Genomic DNA, 23,749 nt, shown 5'->3' on the forward strand with positions numbered 1-23,749 from the left:
AACAGCAGAACAGATTTTCACCACTATTGCAGGACCCTGGATCTCCGCCTGATGTCCTGGATAACCTCCGGTCCTCACACAGAAGGGTAAGGACTGAGAGTAAATCAGAAAGTAAAAGGCTGCAGGGAAAGCTAACGACTGGGCCTCAAACTGTGATTGTGGGTGATTCTGCTGTAAATGATGTAAGAAGCATGTGCAGTAAGAACACCAAAATACCCGAAGGATACGGTGTCTGACTTGGCAGAAAGAATCCTGCATATCGTGGCTGAACATCCTACTGTGAAAAACATCATACTGCACATTGGGACCAATGATGTTGTGAAGCAACAGTCTGAAGTGTTGAAAGAAGACTTTAATAATCTGTTGAACACAGTCAGCTCTTTGAATGCTGAGGTGTTTATCAGTGGCCCTGTACCGCCAATCCGAAAAGGAGCTGAGAGATTCAGCAGACTGATGGCATTGAACACGTGGCTCTCAACGGCCTGAACTGTCCATTCAATGCATTTCATCAAAAACTTTTACTTTCTGTGGTACCGCAGACATCTTTTTAAGGCAAATGGACTTCGCCTTAACAAGTCAGGAGTAAAATTGTTCAGCTCCAACCTGTTTTACTTTCTGCGTCACTCATCTGTTCCCTCTGCCAAGGACAAGAGACAAGAGGAATCTAAACAAGAAGAAGACATAACACAACACGCCAGAAACCTTGAAGGAGAGCCACCCCAACCCCCGCCAGAAGAGAGCTCTGATCACGGGGGAGACAACTGAGCCAAGAGGAAGAGCCCCCACCTCCCTCACTGAAAAGGGTTAGGGTTAGAGGCTAAGTCCTCCAGGTTTGACACATGTGCCACAAATACAGCGCACAACCCGCCTTCCCGCTCCGCAATGGCGAAAAACCCAGTAAGCTCTGTCTGATATGTGCTGGGTCCAGGCTACAAGGAAAATAGCACTCATGACTCTTCCCAGGACTAGCCGGGGCCCAGTGTGCTGGTAGTCTTCTCCATCCCTGTCTTGACAGGTAACAGAAAAGGCATGGTGAATGTGTTAAGTAACAGGAAGCACTCAACATATCCTGCAAATTTAGTATTAATTCCTCGTCAGCCGCAACCTGTAGAAAAAAGTGGGCCAGATAATGTTTTTAACACACTAAAATTAGCTTTGTTAAACTGTCTTTGACAGGAAAAACATTTTTAAAAACACTAATAATGCACGTGCCTGTTTGCTACTGTCGACAGGCTAACCAACCCTCCTGTGTCTGTAGCCTCTAAACTTCTATCCACCAGGGCCTGCAATGAATCTGCCTCCTTCTTCACAGACAAAATTCAAACAATTAGGCAAGCAATGAGTGCCTCCATGCCAGTAACAGGATATGTCTTGTCCCTGTGTCCACTTAAAAACAATTAATATAGCATGAGACAATTAGATTCTATTAACCATAAAAACCTGGAGGACATAATACAACATCTGAAATCATCTTCATGCTGCCTTGATATTCTGCCAACAGGTTTTTTCAAAAATGTTTCTAAATGCATGGCCTCAGATTTACTACTAATTGTCAACATGTCTCTCCTCTCAGTTTTTTTCCCACAGGCCCTGAAAACTGCAGTCATTAAGCCACTCTTAAAAAAAAGCTATCTAGACAGTTCACTAATGAGCAATTATAGGCCCATATCAAATCTCCCATTTTTAAGTAAAATCTTTGAAAAGGCTGTTTTTCAACAGCTTAGTGCTTTCTTGGCACTAAATAACTGTTCTGATGTCTTCCAGTCAGGTTTTCGACCACACCACAGCACTGAGACGGCTCTTGTTAAGGTCTTCAATGACTTCCATTTAAACACTGACAGTGGCAGAATTTCAGTCTTATTATTATTGGATCTCAGAGCTGCATTCGCCTGCTGAATAGAAAAAAGCTAATGATGAATGTGTACAGGTTTGCTTTATACTCCTCCGGTTATTCCGTCACACCTTACCGTTCTAGCAACAAACCAATAGGATTGGAGTGATTTCATTCACGTTCAGACCTGCTACGCCTAGAGCCGTTCCCATAGTGTCGTAACCGACGCAGTTCGAGTTCCCTCGAAGGGGAACCTCTGTCCACCTGTAAACGCACAGGTGGGTCCAGACTGGATCAAAGTGGCCTGCGGACAGACATGTCCTGGTTTCTCTGTAGTGTCCGAGGGTTTTTGGAGTTTCAGTGGACCCAAAGATTGCTGTGGACCCGAGTACAGACTAGCTAGAGAGAGTAGATTAAGTGTACTTCTCTGTTTATTCTCTTTTCAAAATAATTGTAACTCAATTATTTGCTCAACCCCTCAGCCTGTTTTTATTTTCCATTTAACTCTTTTATGTTTTATGTAAAGCACTTTGAATTACCTTGTTGCTGAAATGTGCTATACAAATAAACTTGCCTTGCCTTGCAAACCGCAACTACCATAATATCAACAAGGTCTGGAGGAAAGTTAGTGAGGCAATTGAGATGTCGGGTAAGTTGCTTTCATTAATTTAAACTGTGGGCTACTAACGTTAACAGCAGTAGCAAACAGTTTGTAAATAAGCTTTGAACCAACCATCATCCAGGCGAAGCTCCTGCACCAACTGGTGGTACTCCCCGCAGTGTCTCCTATTTCTGAGGGTCTTATGTACCCACACCAATCTCCGTTTCCCTGTCTTCAGCATGTTTAAAAGCTTCTCATCCTCAATCAAGGCCAGAGCAAGCGCCCTCCGCTTGTCCGTTAGGCCTATTTTTATTAAATGCGACCAAAGACACAGTTGTGAGCAAACCAAGCAAACCAAAGATTAGCCTACAGATCGCTGGTGCTATAATCCTTGATTGACAGGACAGCTGATTCGGCAGTTGCCTAGCAACATGGGGGGAAAAAAACGCAGCGCACTGTTCTTTCCAAAATCAACCGAAAAAGACACTGCTGTGCGCCTCATGTTTTCGAACCTGCAAAGCATGTTCTGTCTGATCGGGGCCTCAGGCGTTCTTCACATTCCTTGGTCCAGAAACTTGCTTGCCTAAATCATGCGCCTTGACGTTCCGCCACGGCTAGTTGTCAAGGGATCACTCTCAGAATGTTGCGGTTTGTTGGAAAACGGCGCACATTGGTCCAACTTTCTACGACTCAAACCCAACCTGACTAGACATGTCAAACTCTAAAGACTCCATCCAACTGACACTGACTGAACACCGGCTGATGGAGCACACAGATCCAACAGTTGGTGCTAGTTGGAGTGCAAGTGTGCAAGCAATTTCTTGTGATATTATTATTCACTGATTGTTCATCTGTTTGTGATTAATAAAATCTATTTAAAAAAATACTCTATGGGATGGCGGTTATCCTGCCCCTCCCACTACAAAACCAATCATCTGCTTTAAACAGCCAAAGCGGGAATCATATTTCAGCCAATCGTGTGGTTCCACTGACGTAAGGGTCCGTATTACTTGTGTTGCGCATGCATGGAAGTGGTGATGCATGCGTAGTGGAAGTATAACCGGTTGGGAAAAATGCTTTTTAAACCTTATTTTGGGGCAAAGTTTAAGTGCACTTCTGGCTCTCTAATAGTTTTCTTTAATACCTTTGTTGCTTGTTACGTGACACCCCTGTGTCTCCGCATTGTGTCATGTTTTATTATTATGTCATTTAATGTAGGCTATTTTGTTTTGCCTGAAAGTTTTCGTATAAGATGAATAAGATTCAATAAAAACAACAGTTGTATTGTCTATCAGACAAGAGCACTTTTTATTAAACACAATGTTGTCTATCAGTGAATGGTGATATGAAATGTTAGTGTAGTTTCGGAATTTAAAAATCCTGCATGTTAACTGGCGAAGTCACACGTAACTCAAATAGAAAGAAAGGTCCCCCACCATGCAGCAAAGGGTGTTACACACCTTCAGCAAGCCAGCATCAGTGCTCAATCTGCATTTGAGAGTTTAACAACCCACTACCACTCTGCCCTCAGTCGTTTTGGATGGTACTCGATGTGGCGGACCCCACAAACGGAGTGGAAGTAAGTAGAGAGAGGGAGGAGCAAGCAGTTTCGGAAAGGCCACTTGTGTAACATATACGACCTTGAGACCTGGCCATTGGCTCCCATAATGCCTTTTCTTCAGCACAGAGAACCACAGGTCCAGCAAGACCCACAACTTTTAGAGGGCTCTGCCTATATTCATAGAATTTGGAGTTACAATACGTAACTACTGCTCTACTTTGTATAGGCTTTGCCCTGTAAGGCTATCACTATTGGTTTAGAGGCGAAGCAGGATGAGTCAATGCCTCACTGGGCCCATAAGATACCACCAAGCACACATCCACCTGCCAAGAGCCACCCAGTCCCATGCATCCCCACGGGTTTTATTCCTTGCATTTAAGACTAAACCATGCATAAGGGCCAGTGTCCACTAAAGCATTATTTGCCAGCAAAAAACACCAACTGCTGTTCTGAAAACGCCTAGCTTGGAGCGCTAGGGTGCGTTTTGGAGGTGCAGTGTTTTTTTTCGAGACGTTGTCGTTGCTATGGTACATAATTTCCGTGGAGGCAAGTAGGGTAGGCTACTTAATTTTACTGAATGTAAAAATGTCACCACAAGGTATGTAGGCCTACTTGCTCTGGCACTTGCTCTGCATGAAGAGAAGGCTGAAACATGAGAGCACAGACTGTCCATACGTGGTTTAATGAGATTTTGTGAGCGAGGACACACCTCCGCGAGTAGGCACATCTCTTCGTTCAAGATCGGATGTGCTCTTTGCGGTGTTTGTCCCGCCCCTCCTGCATTGTGATTGGACAGCTGAGTAAAAGTGACAGTGACGAGCGCAGCGTTTTCCCCAAAGTTGAACATTTTTCAACTTTCTGCGACCGGAAAAAAATGCTCAGCGTGGAAAAGACACTCAGAGCCTCGTAATGCTCCTGGCGTTTTTACCAGCTCGGAAAAACGCGGCGCTCCCATTGCAATGAATTGAAAAAAGGCGCTGGCGTCAGAAAAAAACGCTTTGGTGGACATGGGCCCTAAGAGTTAGACCATTTAATAGCAGACACATGTAATTAGGCTAGCTTGTATGACATTTAAAACTCACTGGCTCCTAGCTCCAAGATACAGACAGAAATGTCAAAAATGTTACAACCATCCCCAGTCTCCCGTACTTTACCTTCACTTTGGTTGAGGCGCTGCTTTAAATCATATAATTCAATTTTAGTGTGGTGCGGCAGTCTCTCAAAACACTGCCAAGTGTAATGCTCCAACTGCTGAGGATTGTTTTCTAACGTTTGTTTCCCCCACTCCTGTTTTGGTTGAATTTTCTTGCTGTTGCTGTCGCAGGAAACCGCCGCAATACCGTCAACCACTGCAACTCCTACAAACTCTGGAAAGTTTGCCACTCCAGAAGATGCAGTATAGAAGGTGTTAAAGGAGTGTTTTGCTGTTGGACAAACAAAGTTTATTTATTTACAATAGATATACACACACATCATACATCACACTCATTATACATTTGATATATTCAGTATGATTCAGTTGAAACACATTAGGTTTGTCAAGTTATGTTAAAAGTGAAACTAATGTGTACGTGTCCTTGGAGCAAAATGCAGAATGTGAGGCAAAGACCTTTAAAGATTTAAGATGTGATCTTACCTGCTGTTGAAATGTGACAGAACAGAAGCAACAAAAATAATGTTTTCATCTTGTTTTGATAAAGATGTGTGGATATAAGACTGAGCTAGATCAGAGTTGCTTTTCCAGGGTTATTTCCTGGTTGAGAGAAGCCAGAAGTTGCGTCCCAAGTCTCTTAACCCTGTAAAACCCAAATAAAGAAACAAATGAGAAAAAGCAATTTCCACTCATCAGATGTTGTTGTAGGAGACATCTGATTCAGATAATGAACTATTTTAAACAATTTTTTTTTGCGTTTTTAGGGAAACTTAGTTACACTGCAATGTTGGACCTCGTTGGGAGCAAAATTTCTGTATTTGCACTCATGCTGTCAACAAATATACAGAACAACTAAGGGTATATTTGCATATTTTATGACTTAAAATTTATTAGAAATAAAAAACGGAGAATGAAAACTTTGATAAAGAACCAGTGTTCAGTGTTCACTTGTGTTCCTTTCATTTGAAAAGCAGAGACGAAGGTTGCACCTTCTGCAGAGCATATTAGAATATCGTTTCTTGCAGTGTCTGCAGCTTCCTGTCTTTGTCCCATTTGCTGGAGCCTCATTACCTAGTGTTGTAATACTCGAGAACGGTCTTAAGACAACTTTTTAATGGACTCAGTCTTGTCTCGGACTCGACAGCATTTGTACATGGTCCTGTCTCGGTTTCATACATAGAGCACTCTGGATTTTATCTCAAGACCAGTCAAGACCATAACTTTGGGAATGTCAATATATTGCTTTTAATAATATATAATAACGTTAATAAATTTTACCGCCACTTAGAAAAAAAGTATGTATGTATGTGCAAGCAAAGTATTCAAGGGTAAACACACTACTACGGGAACAAACACACATGAGACCCTCAGGCAAGATCCCAATAGTGAATACAAGAAAAGGCCTTAGAGTGTCTACAACAGCTACAGAAAGAAAACATCATCACCTGTGAACAATATGACGTTTGTTTCCTAGGAGAAGCCATTCCTTACGGACTACCCACAAAAACACAAAGAAGGAGCCCTACTCAGGCCCATTATCAGCAGCATCAACTCGGTCACCTACATTGCCAAACACATATCTACTGTCCTAGCCCCTTTGGTTGGCACTTTGACTTGTGAACAAAGTTCAGGGACTGAAACCGAACCCAGATGAAACCATTGTGTCATATGATATGACTTCCTTTTTCACATGCATCTCCACCATGAGGCAGTAGAAGCCATAAGGACACGACTGCTAAAAGGCAACACCCCGAATGACAGAACTAGCCTCAGCCCTGACCAGATCTGTAAATTACTGGACCTCTGTCTAAACACCACCTATTTTCAGTACAACAAAGGATTCTGCAGACAGAAGCATGGCTGTGCCATGGGTTCACAGGTATCCCCTAGAAGTGGAGAGCAAAGCCCTGAACTCCTTCAGAGGAACAGCACAGAGCCACTGGTACGTGTCTATGGATCACATGGGTCAAAATTAAAATCCATGAAGTGCAAGCCTTCACAGAACACATCACACCTGAAGGGGGAGCTTACAGCCAGTGGATATCCTAAATGGACCTTTGTGAAAACGGCCACAAGATCCGGAAAGAACAACACTACTAGGGGAGGAGGAAAAGAAGATTAAAAGCAACAACATTTGTGATTTCATACGTGTCTGGAGTATCAGAGAAACTCAGGAGGACAACATCCCTGTGTTTTTTAAACCCAAGAACATGCTCAGACAGTTACTGGTCCACCTAAAAGGCCGCACATCCAAACGCAAGCAAAGCAATCTAGTGTATGCGGTCCAATGCAGTGAGGAATGCACACACCTGTATATTGGGGAGACTAAACAACCACGACACAAACACATGGCTCAACACAGAAGGGCCAACTCCTCAGGTCAAGACTCTCTTGACACTCTTTTTGACGAGTAGAATTTATAGTCGAAGAATTATACGGTTATAAAAACAAAATTTGATTGAGTTTATAGAAGAATTAAACAGAGTAACATTTGCAAGAAATACGTAATGTATTACTATGATTTATGAAATAAATAAGATAACCCTGTGATGGACTGGCGACCTGTCCAGGGTGTACCCCGCCTTTTACCCGATGTCAGCTGGGATTGGCTCCAGCCAAAATCTTTAACTTTTTATCATAAAATTAGATTTATAAAATTAAATCTTACTATATGATAACTTTGACTTATTATATCATAATTTTTGAATTTGAAAGTTAGAATTTAGAATTAAACTGTGCATGAAATCCAAGTTCTCCTATTTCCCCTCTTTTATCTCACAAGTTTGACTTATAAAGCAATACATTTCAGTAAAATCATGGCTAACTTTTCTAATTCTCTTCACACATTACATTGTTGCTTTAAACAACAACATGCTTAGATTTGAGTTCAGTCATGATGTTTTCATTCAAGAATTGTGGATCCAATTTTGTTTGGTTTGTTTGTTTTTGTGAATCTGTCCCCAACATCATCAAAATAAAGGATGACCAGCAGATGGTGCTAATTTAACATTAACCGCGTAATCTGCGCAGTTTGTGTGCAGCAGTAAAGCCCGTGAACGCAACAGAAAAAATCCACCCTAAAATTCAATTTTCAATGTGATATTCTAACACATTTTTACTGCAATCATCCACAAATAAAGAAATGTGTTTCCTCAGGCTGGAAATCCGAATGCAACTTGAATATTTGTCACTTTTCCGATCCTGTCTACTGATCAGTAACGGAATTTGTGGACATTTTGTATTAGATATTTTACATTTGAATGATTTACTTAGAAACTTACTAACAAATTTGTACGTGCAGTGAAATATTTTCGTCATTCGTGCAGTCCTAACAATCGACCTATTATAAAGGTGTCAAATTAAACCTGAGCCACACATCTTACAGTGAAAACGTTCATATTTAGGGTGTATTGTCCCCTGAATGCCCTGCTGAGAGGAGCCAGCAGAGATCAGCAGACAGCAGAGACGCTCGGCCTTAGCAGCTGACACCAGCGAGAGGAATGGACTAATACATATCGGGCGATGTTCAGGTACTAAATGCACATATATATTATATAATAACTTGTATTGTGTCTTTGGTGGAAAACCCATTAAATTAAAATATTGGATCCAACTTGTCGTTGGGGTTTTGGCTGATCGTCTGTTCGTTTCACGGCGTGTTTGCACACCCAGTTTTGACAGCTGAGCTCAGCATCACCTTTCTGCCTTTCAGTCATTTCTATTCCTATTTTATGTTATAATCCAATACCGACTATTGCATTTTATTGCATTTATTTATATATCGACGCTGCAGTTTCTAATGCTAGATTACCATATGATCAGTGTTCAACAGGGTCATTTCTCCTTTGGATTATATTCCTTATCACCAAGTGTTAATACTGAGATTTTATAGTGGAGTCTTGTGACATTAGTCTCAGAAACATATCCAGTAGCTTCCTTAATTTAATTCAACTTTAAAATCATAGAATAAATTCCTTAAATCATCTACCAAAATCACTCTCATGCACTTTACAGTAAGGGGAAAATGGCTTTCTGGCAATATAATTGTGTTTTTTAATTTAATAAGCATACCAGGCGTACTGTACTTTATGATGCTGTCAAAATGGCTTGTGTGGTTTTTCCATCTACTGTAATAACATCTGAGTTTCCCTCTAGGCTGTGGGTGACTTGGTTATATTTAATTTGAAGCTGAATTATTCAGGGGATCACAGAATCACATTTTTATAGGGCAACATACAGGAGAAGTCCAGCTCTCTTTATGGTTATTAAGATTTCTGTTTGACTCATCCCTTGGCAGCGGTGGAAGGTAACTAAGTACAATTAATCTGTACTTTACTTGAGTATTTCCATTTTATGCAGCATTATACTTCTACTTCACCACATCTCAGAGGCAAATATTGCACATTTTACGCCCCTATATTTGTCTGACAGCTTTTGTAACTAGTTTCTTTTCACATCCTATGGAAGGAAATGGCACTGTGCAATGATATTATCTGAAGTGTTGAAGTAAACCTTGTCTGTTCATTGACTGTATGTTGGATTTAAAGGTTCAACTACCCTTTCCCTAACTTTAGTTCCTCTTAAAGTCAACAGAGGACACAATATAGAAAGCAAGTGAAAGCAACACCGTTTCAAAAACAAGACAAAAGAGCATTGTCCTGAGCAAAGATATTATCCAACATTGTTCTGGAGCTTTGTCATGTTGGCTCTGATTTTCTATAATTTAAGTCAGAGGGAGTGAGCGTTTTAACTAATAAATGACAACAGCTTTTAGTTTCTCGTTAAGGCTTTGGTAGTGTCTGCATCTGCTCCTGCACACAACCTGTTTGGTGTTCAGGGGATTCATTCCAGTTTTGACTCTAATTATAAGTCAGTGTGATGAATGAGGCTCCTGGCCACAATATCATCTCTGGGAGCTGTTTCCTTTTTTAAAATCTGCTTTTAGGATGTGTGCTGATCAAGTGGGAATAAAGTGCTGTTAAAGATACTTCAAATAAAAACCCATCAGCCATTGCTCTGTTGATTGAGTGTGCTGCATTTTTAACCAAGCTGCAGGTTTTTAAGAGAGATTTCAGGCACATAGAAGAGACTGTAGGAAATCTGTGTTTAAGTGCAACCTAATGAAGGAGAGTTTTATCTGCTACACTCGAATGGATCCGAAACGCTCTGTGTAATAAACTTTCCCTTGTTTCCTTTATTTCTTCCTCTCCAGATTTGTTTGCGATGGAAACAGATATGATACCAAAGTTTTCCTCAAAAGACGAGGAAATTGACTTCTGGAAGGCTCTTTCACTCAAGTACAAGAAAAGGTACGTAACTGGCTCATGTGGACAATCTTTTTTCCTGTTCTTCGGTTACGTTACGTGACATCATTGTTTTGAACTCATTGGTAGCATTTACTTAAAGGCCTTTCTTAGAATTTGTTGACCACAAGACCAGCTTCATACTTTAACTCTAGGAATAATTCACAATTTTCAACCCCCAATTTCCATATTTTTTCCCATCTTACTGAATAATTTTGACCAAAACCTCATCAATCATCACGGCTCCGTTTCTTTTTCCAAGAGCCCTTGCTCTTCATTTAGTAAGCTGCATTCCTATTTGTTACAAGAAAAAAAATATGCAAGAGATCTGCAGTACATTGAAAAATTCTATTATATCGATAGCTTTTCCATGGGGAGGGTGTGGGGGTTGCACGAAATCGTTCACTTAAAAGAGCCGACTCATAGAGCAAACCGGGTCGCGACTGACATATTACTAGAGTGCGTGACACCAAAACCATCCAATAGGGCTACTAGAAATGTCAAAAATCAACCTCAGAAGCAACCAACAAATGGCTTTTTCTGCTGGTCATGTACCGAATACTATAGCTATAAACTGAAGCATTGTTCAAGCTTGTTGTGGAAGAACTGAACTGGACCTGCCTGCACAGAGTCCTGACCTCCGGGCCTGAATTGGTCATGAATCACATGCATGTGTGATGTTTGGATGTCCACATACGTATGAACATATAGTGTATTAACGGATCAATGTGAGAGTCTAGATCACACGATCTGATGGTAGCACTTCAGTCTCTTTGTGTCTGTGGGAACGACAGGCTCCCCGCAGCAGGATCACAACATCGCCTCAGGAATGTTTGCTCTGCTATCTTGTCATTGGATTCCAGTCACCCATTCTTCCCCTTTCAATTAAAAGCCAGTGTTTGCATATCCAGTGACACTTCTGGAACAGCTTCATGTGGGACAGGCAGTGAAAGCCTGCTGCTCATGTTTCACATTAAACATAAAAGACTCTCATATCTCTTTGTCCTCACGTCTTTGAATGACTTTATGTAATAATACAGCTGCAGTTTTTGTTTGCTGTCGTGATTACTCAACATTTTAATGATCTAAAGGCTACTGGAATTAGCTGCTCCCGAGGATTAAATCTTATCTTACAACACGTCACTTGATTAAGAGCTGACTGAAATCTCAACACCCTGTGCTAAAAGATACAAGCTTAGGCCTACACCCAGTTATGTAAGAGTCTATAGACAATGATCTTCCTTCAAAGTCAAAGCTACTTGTGTGTGTGGTGTACTGTATGCGATATAAGTGTTTTCTTCTCTTAATCTAATGAGGACATTAGAATCAGTCTTGTTCAATTTAGGCATCTACTGTTACAGTAGGTTTAACCAGATTGAGTTTCAAAGCTCATTTTAGACCTTGGAAACAGCAGTTGACAAAAAATATTGCCTCAAGGTGATGGTGTGATCTTCATCAGCAGATTTAACAATCTTTAACCTAGATTTTATTTGTTTCCGTAGGATTTTTCCTTTCCTTTAGTTTTGTAAACTAGAAGAAACCTGCAGTACAATAACTGATTTAAAATCCTTGTGCATTTACTTACACCAAACTGTGTGTTAAATAAGCAGAAATAAACAATTTCATATCATGAAATGTTCTTCTCCATGCTGAGGATTCCCCTCATACATTCGTTCCGATGCGCTGGAGCATTTTGAATAAAGGGTTATAATAACTGTGAAGGGGAAGCGCCAGTCGACAAATTGGCAGCAGTCGACCATTTCCAAGTAGAACCAGTTCAAAGTGATGCTGAGTATTTGCACAGTGGGCTGGCATTTATAAATGTATTTTCTGGCTTTTTGCCACCTCCAGCACTCTCGCTCACGTGATGGTTATTGCCATTTGCCATTTATAGACTGCTGAGTCTGTGTGTCCGTCCCGAGTGTGTTCACCCATGGCCACATCAACAGACACTTACATAACCCCCACTTCACGATAACGCTGTTCAGTGATCACATGTCTGAACTTAATGTCAGACATCTGGCTCCTGAGACCAGTCAAACTGAATGCATTAAATATCAATCTGGTTTTCTATGTGCATTTCTCTGTTTAGCTTAAAAGGTTATGTTTGTTAGACATTTAAGCCACGTCTGGATGATAATGTCGGTCAGTCTTTGTTGTTCTTGGAAAATACAAGATGAATTGCTGTAAAATGTTATACATGCATTCACATCCAAAAATGTTAAATCCTAATGACTTCATTGATCTGCTGACTTTCCATCTATCAGCACCAACAAGTTTATTTTTATAGCACATTTCACCAACAAGGCAATTCAAAGTGCTTTACATAAAACTTAAAAGCAACATGGGGAAGTAACAGTAACAGTTGATGAATGCATCCAACATACAGGCTTGCATCCCGACCTCCTTTCTGTCTCGACATGTAGTCTAATGCTTTATTCTCTCATGTCTTCCCCACAGCTGCCAGGAGGCTCAGGAGGAGCTGCTGGAGTTTCAGGAGGGGAGCAGGGAGCTGGAGGCCGAGCTGGAAGCTCAGCTGGGCCAGACTGAGCATCGTATGAAGGACCTGCAGACTGAGAACCACAGACTCAAGAATGAGCTCGAAACAATCAAGGTAAAAGATAATAGAAATATCTGTCTCTGAATCAATAAACCTATGATCTAATCATCTCAGGTTGCCAGGTATTGCTGACAAGGACAATATGTCGTCATAATTTGTTGTTCATGTGTCCACGTAAAGAAAATCTGCTGTTTATCAGAAAAAGTTTTATGTGGCTGAGCTTTCTTTTCCCAGGAAATATGCGTTTCAGAGTGAGTAGTATTCATGAATGATCCAATTATGCTACCGTAACCGACGCTAGGTGCATTGTTTTTTAATTTTGTGTTATGTTTGTGAAATGTAATTTAAAATCTTCCCAGTTTACATTGTTATGAAACGGATCAGAATTGTTGACCATATTACCTACTTTATTTTTCAATCTAAACCGGTCATATTAACAAGCTGACGTTAGCTCTGTCACTTGGACAGTTGCTTGGTGTAAATACTTTCTACATGAGAGCTAGTTTATGTGTGTGTCTGTTTTTAATTTAATAAGTTGAGAGATAAATAAATTAGTTGCAGCCTTAATTTAAATAGAGTTTGAGTCCTCTACAGAAACTTTACAGCATTTCACTAAAAACGAAAATGCAAATGTTTTTATTATTTTCCTATCCTCAAATTTATCTTTTGACTCTTTGGGGGATCCCGGCCCTCCAGGTTGGAAACCACTGATCAAAGTATTACAGTGGAGGTAAAAACCCAGACTTTGTCTTCAATCCGTGAGGATTAGGCTGGGAACCAAAGGGTCGCCGGTTCGAGTCCAGCTTGGACCAGAGTTGCGGTAGTAGCTGGAGAGCTGGGCACTGCCGAAGGTGACCTTGAGCAAGTCCCTGAACCCCCAACTGTTCCGTGTGCTGTTACATGTGTGTTATTGTGGAGAACATTGAATTTCCCCTTGTTGGTTTAATAAACAGTTGTTGTAACTGTTGTGTCATATTTAAGGATCTCTGCTGTGAATTGTGGATTTATCAACATTATTATCAAATCTTGACGATACATTAAACTCTGTAGCAGGCAAGTACAGCGTGTACACTCAGTTTAATAAATATTTGATGCTTTTTTTTTTTTGGTAGCCATCTTATATCACCACTCGTCCGTGAGTGCAGTCTCTTGGGAGGAAAGTGAAGTCACATTGTAACAGCTGCAACTCAGTACTTATTTATTTTCTCTTGTGGGCCTGCAGCTTTGCCTTTCTGGTTATATGTAAGAGGTCACAGGAATATTGAGATCAGACCTATATGGGTTTGTGGGTCTGTGCATGTTGGAGGCCTAACTCAGACAGTTATGATGAGGTTTACTGGCCTCAGTGGGGAGTATAGTCCTTGAGCTGGCACAGTCTGTGAGCCCATGTGTAATCTAAATGGTAAACTCATTTCAGGAAGGTGCTGAGGTACCTCTGTTGTCTAATTTCAGCACTTATCAACCAACATATGTTGTCTCCTGTATACATTAAGACTCAGACTCTCATTCATAATGCATCAGGTTGTGTCTGTCGTTCTTATTCTCGCTCCATAATTAGCAAGAAGGCAGGTGCCACATTTCTGTGTCCATATTTCCAACCGGGTGAATCAATTCACCAGCAGGGATGAGATGTGTGTGCCAAGGTAATAAACTAATACAAAACTGTTGGCTCAGTGAGACAGTTTCATAACTTAGAGGAAGGGTTTGGTTTATTGTTGATGGTTTCAGGTGCAAAACACAACAGCAACACAACAGCATTACAGAAAACAGATCAATAAATCTGAAAACACCATTTCATACAACACTGCATCACAGACAACACACCAACGTTTCAGGAGAGACAACATTTCAGAAAACATGACAATGTTTCATAGATAAAAAATACATTTTACAAATCAACAAATAAGAAAACACAACAACATTTTACAACATTTAACGTTACAGAAAACAACATTATGTTACAAAATAATGTTTTGTGTTTCTGCATTCTGATTTGTTTTTGTGTTTCGTCCAACGTTGCTTGCGTTTTGCACCTCTAGGCCACCGTAAGAAATTAGCCATAACATTATGACCACCTGCTGGTCTCCCTGACGCGTCGAGGCCAGGACCCAACTGTGTGTTCTGACACCTTTCTATCAGAACCAGCAATTTGACCTACAGTAGCTTATCTTTTGGATCGGACCACTAACATCAACTTTGAGGAACGTTCACTTGCTGCCTGATATATCCCCCCCACTGACAGGTAACAAGACAATCAGTGTTATTCACTTCAGCAGTCAGTGATCATAATGATATGGCTGATTGATGTATATCTAAGTGTTATATGTTTCATTGTCACTTTAATAGCATGTTCTGAAATTAGCCTCATGGTGCAAACAGAGGGTTTGCTGTCCTCCGTGTGGCTGGCTGCAGTTGATTCAGACGCCACAGTAACAGCAGATATAGGTCAGGCATACAGACAGGCCCTGCGGTATTTATTGAGCTGATTGTCTCGGAGCTGGTGGATATATAGGTCACACTTAACATCCGCTGCCTAACAGCAGAGAGGAGGAATGTTAGGGGAGCATTGAAAAATGGATGATAACATGTAGGTGGTGTGCGTCGGGAGCTGTTAAATCATGCCCTAATGTGAAGCTCTCTTTCCCAGCGTGTCCTAGATTAAATACATGTGCTCAATTTGTCCTGCCTGTCTTCAATCCTGTCCTGTCTCGCCCCTTCTTCATTCGTCCTCTTCAGGACAAGCTGGAGAAGCAGTACTCTCAGAGCTACAAGCAGATCTCCATGCTGGAGGACGACCTCGGCCAAACACGCAGCATCAAGGATCAGCTCCACAAATACGTCAGAGAGCTCGAACAGTCCAATGATGACTTGGAGAGAGCCAAAAGGTCCGTCTGGGCTCTTTATGCTCACTAAGATAAAATTTTCTAAAATCATTTAGTCAGTTCTTTCCTGATTAGCGTGTGATTAAAGCTCTACTACTAAAGATTTATTTTTTTATTACAAGCATAATACAGAATAGACAATATTGTGACACTTTAACCTGATGCAAATATGTGTTTCACCATCAAACCACCTTCTTTGTGATCCCTATTTAATCTATTTAAAAATTTGCAATCCTAAGTTCTTGTTATAATTAGCAAATGGCTTGAATCGGGTTAAAATCAATGCTACAGTTGTACAAGCCTGAGATATTGACCCCTTTTCATACTTGAATAATGATTAATACGTAGGTAGGACACACAGAAGGCAGCCCTAGAGGATATTTAATTAATTAAATGTCGATCTCAGTATTTTCTGCTTCTCCTGGTTTTTACTTCTTTCTCAGAGCTACCATCGTGTCTCTGGAGAACTTCGAGCAGCGTCTGAACCAGGCCATCGAGAGGAATGCCTTCCTGGAGAGCGAGCTAGATGAGAAGGAGTCTCTTCTGGTTTCCGTGCAAAGATTAAAGGATGAAGCCAGAGGTGATTATTGACTAGAGCCACGGCTGTCAGTCACTGGCTGCACCTCCCCGCTTCCCCTTCCAAGATTTAAAATATCTGCTTTCCCACAGATCTGTAGGAATCTCTTTGTTCTGTGTCTTAAGCTGATCCTGGGAAGACCTACAAAACGTATCTTTTGGGGGTTTTTTTCCCGTAGATTTGCGGCAGGAGCTGGCCGTACGTGAGAGGCAGTCAGATGTAACCAGGATGTCCGCTCCAAGTTCGCCCACACAGGACAATGTGAAGATGGACACTGCAGTGCAGGCCTCTCTCTCTCTCCCTGCTACCCCACTGAGCAAAGATCTGGACAACACCTTTGCCAACCCAACAGGTAGCTGCAGCCTCTCTTCCCCTGAGAGGGCATTTATTTTACACTCATTATGCAAGTGATTTATAGGCAGCCATCCTCTTTTACTCTTACACGTCAGTCTATCACTGCTTTGAGATTTACACCGGTGGTGACTATGGTACACGTCATAGTATTTTATATGATAGGGTTAGGTGGTGTGATGTGATACTCACTGGTATCTTTTTATCCATAAAGCCCTTACTGCAAAATGATCATATAACCTTTCAGAATTGCTTTGTCACTCAGATAAGCTTTTTCAGACCCACTCGAAGAGTCTAGTCTGACAATGGGAAGACTGCTTTTAATTTTAGTGTACGTGACTCCTGGAACAAAACACAGCACCTCCTAAACATCAGTACTCTAGGAGGGGGGGAAAAGTAATATTAAAGAGGAGGAAAATATGCATTATATACAATTATGATATATATATCATAATTCAGTTTCAGGCACACAAGTGGATGGTTAAAAAAAGAAACTGATATATTTGGGCAACATTATTAAAAATGTACAGTATCCAACAGGTATTGGCACACCGCCTTCCTCAGGACATCTTGACACCCTGTATTTCATATTGTCTTAGACCATATGTATTTAAAGCTTTTCATTCTTAAAACAGCTATGAACAATATTATTACTACTATTACTACTGCCTGCGTGTGAATTTAGAGATAGTGATGAACTAACAGAGAATTATTACGTCTGCAGTTTATGTCTGCAGATAAAAAGTAACTAGTAGCTGATCTGGTGCAAAGCGTTGCTTCTATTTATTTGAAATGTGTGAGTATACATTATATGCACTATATAGTTTCCTCTAAGATGCCCACAATGGGGAAAAAAAATGTTCATGCATTCAATTTCAAAATATTATTTTACTGCTCACTATAGAGTAACCTACTGAATGTTGGCTAAGGAGTAGAAAATGAGTGCATGAGGGAGTGATTTCAGACAATAAAATTAAGCCTCTAAATGTAATTAAACACATCTTTGCATCGTCTTCTTTACTCTCCCCTTACAGTGCTATCAAATGGCTATAGCAGCAACTCCCCACTGACTCCCTCTGCCAGAATATCAGCCCTCAACATCGTCAGTGATTTACTCCGGAAAGTAGGGGTGAGTCATTCCTTCTGAGTTTTCCTAAGTCTCCCTTTCTCTTTCACTACATCACAAGCTTAATGTAGAAAGTCCCTGTCTTTCCACCGAGCAGCGTCATCTTTCTGTGTATGTCTCTGCACAGGCTCTGGAGTCGAAGCTTGCCGCTTGCAGGAACTTTGCCAAGGACCAGAGAGCCAGGAAGGCGTTCGCTCTCGACAACAGCAACGTGCTCAACGCAAACTACTCGCAATCACTCCATACATCATATTTTGACAAAGCGTGAGTGAAATCAAAACCCACCTGCCTTTGCTACATCTTCCATCTCTTAGTAATAAGTGAGGGATAATTAATGACAAGAATCCTGTCAGAGGATGCCTTAGGTGTGTTATAATGGTATATGATATGTATTGTGTCTGATGTAGTGGATGACTAAGGGGAATAAATGGAGGAGTATCTGAGACCTGTGTGCATTTTTTCCCAGCAGGACAGAGATTGTCACATTCCCTGCATTGATTCTGGGTAATCGCAGCTCCGCCGCCTGTTATCGGAGTGTATTGGGGCAAATGCATGCTGCTGATGATGTTAACAAGCCTCTTTTTCATGTAGAAATAACATAGAAATAACTCATGACTGTGGGCTACATGATTTCCTGGCCACTAATGATTTAAGGGTAGTGGTGGTGGTAGTAATGTAATGTTGCTGGAATTTTCCCACTGCCTTTTTAACTCTAAGCTGACCGAATAGATCTCCTTTATGTTTATGATGAAGCTCGAGTCGATCCATTCCTACTGTAGATATCAAATATATTATTTGATATTTTAAAAAGGCTCAGTACTTTCCTAAAACAGCTGGTCACTGTAGTTTTTACCAAACTCTACTATACTGGGGGCTATTTTCAGCTGAGGATTAATCCACATTTGGTGCTCTAGCGAGTATTTGGGGCAGTAGGACGTTGTATGAGTCAGAATAAACTACAGTGTGTGTTCATGGTGATGAATAAACATGTCACCAGTGCAGCATTGTGGCTCACTGATGTGTTTTTAATAGTCTTTGCACAACAATGGAGCTCTATGGCTCAGAGGAAGTAGGGATATGAGGCTGTGATACACACACAATACTTGTTAGTCAGATTGATTCGTTATTGGTTTTGCAGTTTCCATGGGATATTATTGACAGTAAGAAAAATCCTTTAGTCATATTTATTAGCAAAAGTGCTGTTGTGTCCAGTTTTTCTGCTGCATCACTCCCATCTGCTTGTGTTGCCGGTGGTGAGAACAGTGTGACAGTGTTTCTGCTAGAACTAAAGAGACAGCACATAGAGATGCGTACACAACAAGGACATTGTCCTTCTGATTTCAGAGCAGGGCGTTTGTTATGTACACCGTTCACCTTCAGCCAAAAGCATCTTGTCCTACTTACTGTAATAGAAGACAACATAACGATTCCCTGCTGAGAATAGGCCTGAGTGTTGAACCTTGATACTTTTTGAGAACTGACCAAATGTGTCCATAGTCTGAGGCTCAAGTATTGAAAAGGACAAGTTTAGGAACTTTTCTACCTTTTAGACTGAGAAGCAAAGCTCTTTATTTAACACTTATATATTTAACTGTTTGACATCTTTTCGTAGTTCATGAATTAGGTATCAGGAATAAAAAATTGCTTTGATATCGGTACGGAAGCTCATGGTGACTGGTATAGAAAATATGGAAACCATATCAGCTCTAGCTTGAGAATCTGCTTAAATAAGGTAAACAGCAAACTTTCAGTTTTTCTGAATGGTGCTTTCCAGAGTCATGACTCAGGCCTGAACCACAATACCGATCATCAAAGCCCAACTATTACCCACTAAAGAAACCAGTTTAACCAGCCCGTCAGCAACTCTGCAACTTCCTTCCCACTTTCTGCATTCAAGTTCCATTTTTAGCAACACATGCATAAAGTTTAAAGCAGGTCATCTCTGTCTAGTTACTGCAGTGTCCTCGAGTGTCAGTGTTACAGAAGAGAGGAACTGACAGTGACTGAAAATACTTCTGTCAAACTGGAGGATGAGGAGTTTATCTGACATTTCCAGCTTCCATCCTGCAGCTATGGAAGTCGAATTCTGCCAAGAAAAGAAAAAACAAGGTCATTTGGTAATTCCCCTGATCATTAAAATTAAGTTTTCTTTTTCTTTTTCTTTTTTTAAGAACCATTAAATAGATATATAAAAAATCCTACTTCATTAATTATTTACAATTTATTAACTAACAAAGTTGCATTCAACCCAAGAAAAAAATCATTTGTTATTTAAGTTACATCCAATTGTAGGATTAACTAAACCCTTTTAGTTGAGCTTAACGATTCATTGTTGACCTTGAAAATAGCAGCTTGAAACTTTTTTAATGTGTCAAAATTTGTCATTGATCACTAAGTAAACCAAACTGTTTACTACACAGTTTTACTTCTTAATAACACAAACTGCTTGTCTCACAGGAAGTTCACAAGCTGTTTTATAATCCTTGATTCTTTATAAAAAACATATAATGAGCGGGTACTGACTAACTATACCAAATTCACACTTTTTCTATTTTTCTATTATCAAATGACCATTAAATGTCCTACGAATTAACCCTACATACATTTCCAGAGAATTAACAGGAAAATAAAGGACCTGTAAAATAACATATCAGTAGGGACAAAAATAAAAGTATTCATGCTAAGTAAAAATGATGAGATAGTTAGTATGCCAACATCTTGACTTACTATTTCATCATTATGCCTAAAATTTGAATTATGCTTCTATTCAGATGCAGAAAAGTGTAACTGTAGGCAAACCTCCCAAATTTCTATTCTCTTTTTTTCCTTTTAAAGTTTGGAGCATACATTTCTGTCTTTTATATTTGTCAACTGGGGTGAAATTGATTTCTGTTTCCTGAGTTCTTTTACGTTTTCTTTTACATTGTGGTTTGCTAAATGTGACACTACTAAATGGACAACATTTACCACCCAATCCATACAGGATAAAGTGAAACACACACGAGAACGTGTCCGAAATCATCAACATTCACTTACAGAAGCATATGAAGCATTTATGCTGTCTGCAGAAGCATATTTCCAGTTTTTGTGCCATAATTCTTTTTTTTAAACTTATCTCATAATGTTTCCTTAAAGTACAAAACGTACAGTATCTCTTAATTCTGACTTACCATGAGTATTTTTTTTATTTTTATTTCTGTTTATTAAAGATCCAATAAGATACCATTTTGAATACATTTTTAAATGATACATCTGTTTTGTTCTTTTCGTGGCAGAAATGGGCTTCCGTACTTATCGGCTTGTTTCTAATACAATTTATGTCAGGGGCCAGTAGTGGGTTAATTAGTGTATAAATGTAGAGTACATCACTGCTCGGTTGCAGACCTTTCTGGTTTAATGCAACTCTTTTTTGTTTTTTGCAGCAGGACCGTGAACGGACTAAAACCGGGTACCCTGACAGCTATCACCGCCCCTCCTGCTGCCTCCTCCACAGGCTTAGTGCCCCTTGCTGTGTGACGTTAACACCCCCCTCCCCACCCCCCCATCTCAAACCTAACCCAAACCGTCCTGAAGGCTCCAGACAAAGAGGGATCACAAATGGCTACTGTAAACCTCGTCTTGTCACTCTCTCTGTTGTTCTGGCACTTGTGCTTCGTTCCTGCTGTAATTATGAGTCCCTGTCTGTATATTTCACGTGTTTCTGTATCTGCTGTTTGCTCGCTGGCTTGTACAAAGATGGTGCCCCATCTACTCTTGACATATTTAAAGATTCCTCAAAGAACTCTGCACCCTGATTTGTGCAATGTGTGCATCAAATAATCTAAAAAGGGAAATATTATGCAATTAAAATGTCGTTAGCTGGACATTTTAATGTCACTACTTTAACTAGCAATAACTTAAATTAATGTGACAGTTAAGTGCACTCACATCCAGTGCTGAAACCATGAATGAAAAATAACTTTAATGGGTGTGCAGATGTCCCGGATAATTGCTTGCCACATGGCCAATGTCTCTGTCAATTATTGTTGATGTTTAAAAATGTCCAACATGTGAGCCTCACAGGCAGATGTTTTAAATACTATCTCTGGAAGGATTCACGTGGTTTTTGGCTTTTAACTGTTATCTCGTGACCCTTGCTTTTTTTTGCATTTGGTTTTCAAAGATGTTTTTAAGACAGGGCAGGGGAGTCTTTGTGTCTGTAGTAAGTCGAACACACCATCTGTCCTCTGAACTATGTGACATGATGTGTACAGTATTGGTCATATTGATCGTTATTTATAGACGGCCATTTAAGAGGTGCTGTCGTAGTGTTCACACCAGTTAACCAGGATTCTGTAGTCGAAGTGTTTTGCTTTTTTGATTTAACACATTTTCAGTACTGTACACGATGAGTGAGTCAAGCACTTTGACCTCTTGTGAACTTAACTTTCTTTCATTTTCAAAGTGCAATATTGCCTGTTTTGTTTTAGTTTTTGGGTTTAATTTAATTCAGTTTTCTTTTACAGCACGTTTTAATAAAATATGTAATTATACTCCATCTATTAACATTTGCTGTGTTTCAATCAGTTCGTACCGTGGAGGAAATTAGGGCAGTTATTTTCAGCTAGAGCAGCAACGATAAGTCAATTTATCGATTAGCTGAATCTAATCTGCAGCTATTTTGATAATTGATTAATCGTTCTAGTGATATCATTGTCTGATTCAAGCTGAATATTTGCTGGTTGTCTCTGTTTTATCGCTGTATATCTGAGAATCTTTTGACTTTCAAATTTGAAGACATCACATTTGGCTCTGACATATTTTTTTCCTTTTCTCAGTTTTTGGACATTTCTCAGAGCAAAAGCTTTATGGTGAAAATAATCAGCAGATTATTCGATGTTGAAAAGGACCATTAATTGCAATTTTCAATTCATGTGTTGATTATTTAAATATAGAAAAGCAGAAAATCCTCAAATTTGCTAAGGTTGAAGCAGCAAATTTTTTTTTCTTTATAAATTACTGTTCTTTTGTTGTTACTTGACTGAGCGATTGATTGTGTTTCATTACTAAAGGAAATTAATCATGGTTTGAGGTTTTGAGAATGAATACTGACCCTGTGTCAGACTGCCAGATATTTACAATATACGTTTACTTAACTGTACTTGAGCTACTTTACTTAAGTATTGTTACTTCTACGCTACTACATCAGAGAGAAATGTTTTACTTACTTACTGTAAGGGATTAGACAACTATAGCAAGTTTCACATGTCTGCCATGTGATATGTCAAGTAAATGTTTAATTTATATAGGTCAATATCACAAATTTGTGGTGATCATAATGGTAATGAATTAGAAACCAGCCAAAGAGGAAAAACTCATGTGAAAATCTAAAACACTACAGCCGGCATTTAAAATTGGTCAGAAAACATGTAAAGCAAGCATGATGCATAGTTCAGGAGCTCAAAACACCCAGTGTTATCATCACTGCCCCCTGCTGGAAAAATGAACAAGAAAAAAGCAGTTTTTTTAAAATTCTCACTTTTGTTATTTAATCATGAATTGTCATATCTCAAGGCAGACACAAAATATTAAATTACATTTCCTGTTCATGTGTGGGAATTTTAACAAACCTCCATCGATGCTGCACAGTTTGGCTTCTTGCACGACATACGTCTCTGGTACAGAAATCTTCACTTGTATTTACTTGAAACTCACATGTAAGGATTACTTAAATTAATCCATTAGTGAAACAAGGCCTGAGGGAAATTATTCAAAAGCCTTGCTTTAACAAGGTCACTTTCAAACAAGTGGTTTGGTATCAACAG

At 39.9% G+C, this 23,749-nt stretch overlaps 2 protein-coding genes across 10 annotated transcripts in view; one reads left to right on the plus strand and one right to left on the minus strand.

The window, feature by feature from the left end:
* LOC119916161 (major histocompatibility complex class I-related gene protein-like) overlaps positions 1–5,777 on the minus strand; it is a 30,983-nt gene extending 25,206 nt beyond the window's left edge. For all 6 annotated transcript variants that reach the window (XM_038736069.1, XM_038736068.1, XM_038736067.1 and 3 more), the window contains exons 1-2: positions 5,630–5,777; positions 5,148–5,417 (exon numbers count right to left, since the gene is read on the minus strand). In XM_038736069.1, the coding sequence (XP_038591997.1) occupies positions 5,148–5,417; positions 5,630–5,678 (319 nt within the window). In that variant the 5' untranslated portion in view covers positions 5,679–5,777. The remainder of the gene's footprint in view (positions 1–5,147; positions 5,418–5,629) is intronic.
* Positions 5,778–8,556: 2,779 nt separating this feature from the next.
* On the plus strand, positions 8,557–22,482 carry ndel1a (nudE neurodevelopment protein 1-like 1a). Of its 4 annotated transcripts, XM_038735125.1 has the most exons (10): positions 8,557–8,676; positions 10,359–10,455; positions 12,910–13,063; positions 15,746–15,894; positions 16,335–16,471; positions 16,647–16,820; positions 17,854–17,948; positions 18,073–18,209; positions 18,415–18,449; positions 21,368–22,482. In XM_038735125.1, the coding sequence occupies exons 2-10, from the start codon at positions 10,370–10,372 to the stop codon at positions 21,376–21,378; spliced, it is 978 nt and encodes a 325-aa protein (XP_038591053.1). In that variant the 5' UTR covers positions 8,557–8,676; positions 10,359–10,369; the 3' UTR covers positions 21,379–22,482. The 4 variants fall into 4 exon arrangements, with proteins under 4 accessions (XP_038591053.1, XP_038591051.1, XP_038591052.1 ...); XM_038735123.1 differs by lacking the exon at positions 18,415–18,449; XM_038735124.1 differs by lacking the exon at positions 18,415–18,449 and having other exon boundaries at positions 21,371–22,482.
* The last annotated feature ends 1,267 nt before the right edge of the window (positions 22,483–23,749 follow it).

This window comes from Micropterus salmoides, unplaced genomic scaffold, assembly GCF_014851395.1.
Source record: "Micropterus salmoides isolate LMB-PRFRI ecotype aquatic unplaced genomic scaffold, ASM1485139v1 Ms_hic_scaffold_21, whole genome shotgun sequence".
NCBI classification, from domain to species: Eukaryota; Metazoa; Chordata; class Actinopteri; order Centrarchiformes; family Centrarchidae; genus Micropterus; species Micropterus salmoides.

Bases quoted from the DNA above. Each gene is read 5' to 3' on its own strand.
- ndel1a (XM_038735127.1), top strand. From the start codon at position 10,370: ATGGAAACAGATATGATACCAAAGTTTTCCTCAAAAGACGAGGAAATT. The intron at 16,821-17,853 runs GTAGCTGCAGCC...CTCCCCTTACAG, and splicing joins CACCTTTGCCAACCCAACAG to TGCTATCAAATGGCTATAGC. The intron at 18,210-19,895 runs GTGAGTGAAATC...ATCTCTGTCTAG, and splicing joins ACATCATATTTTGACAAAGC to TTACTGCAGTGTCCTCGAGT.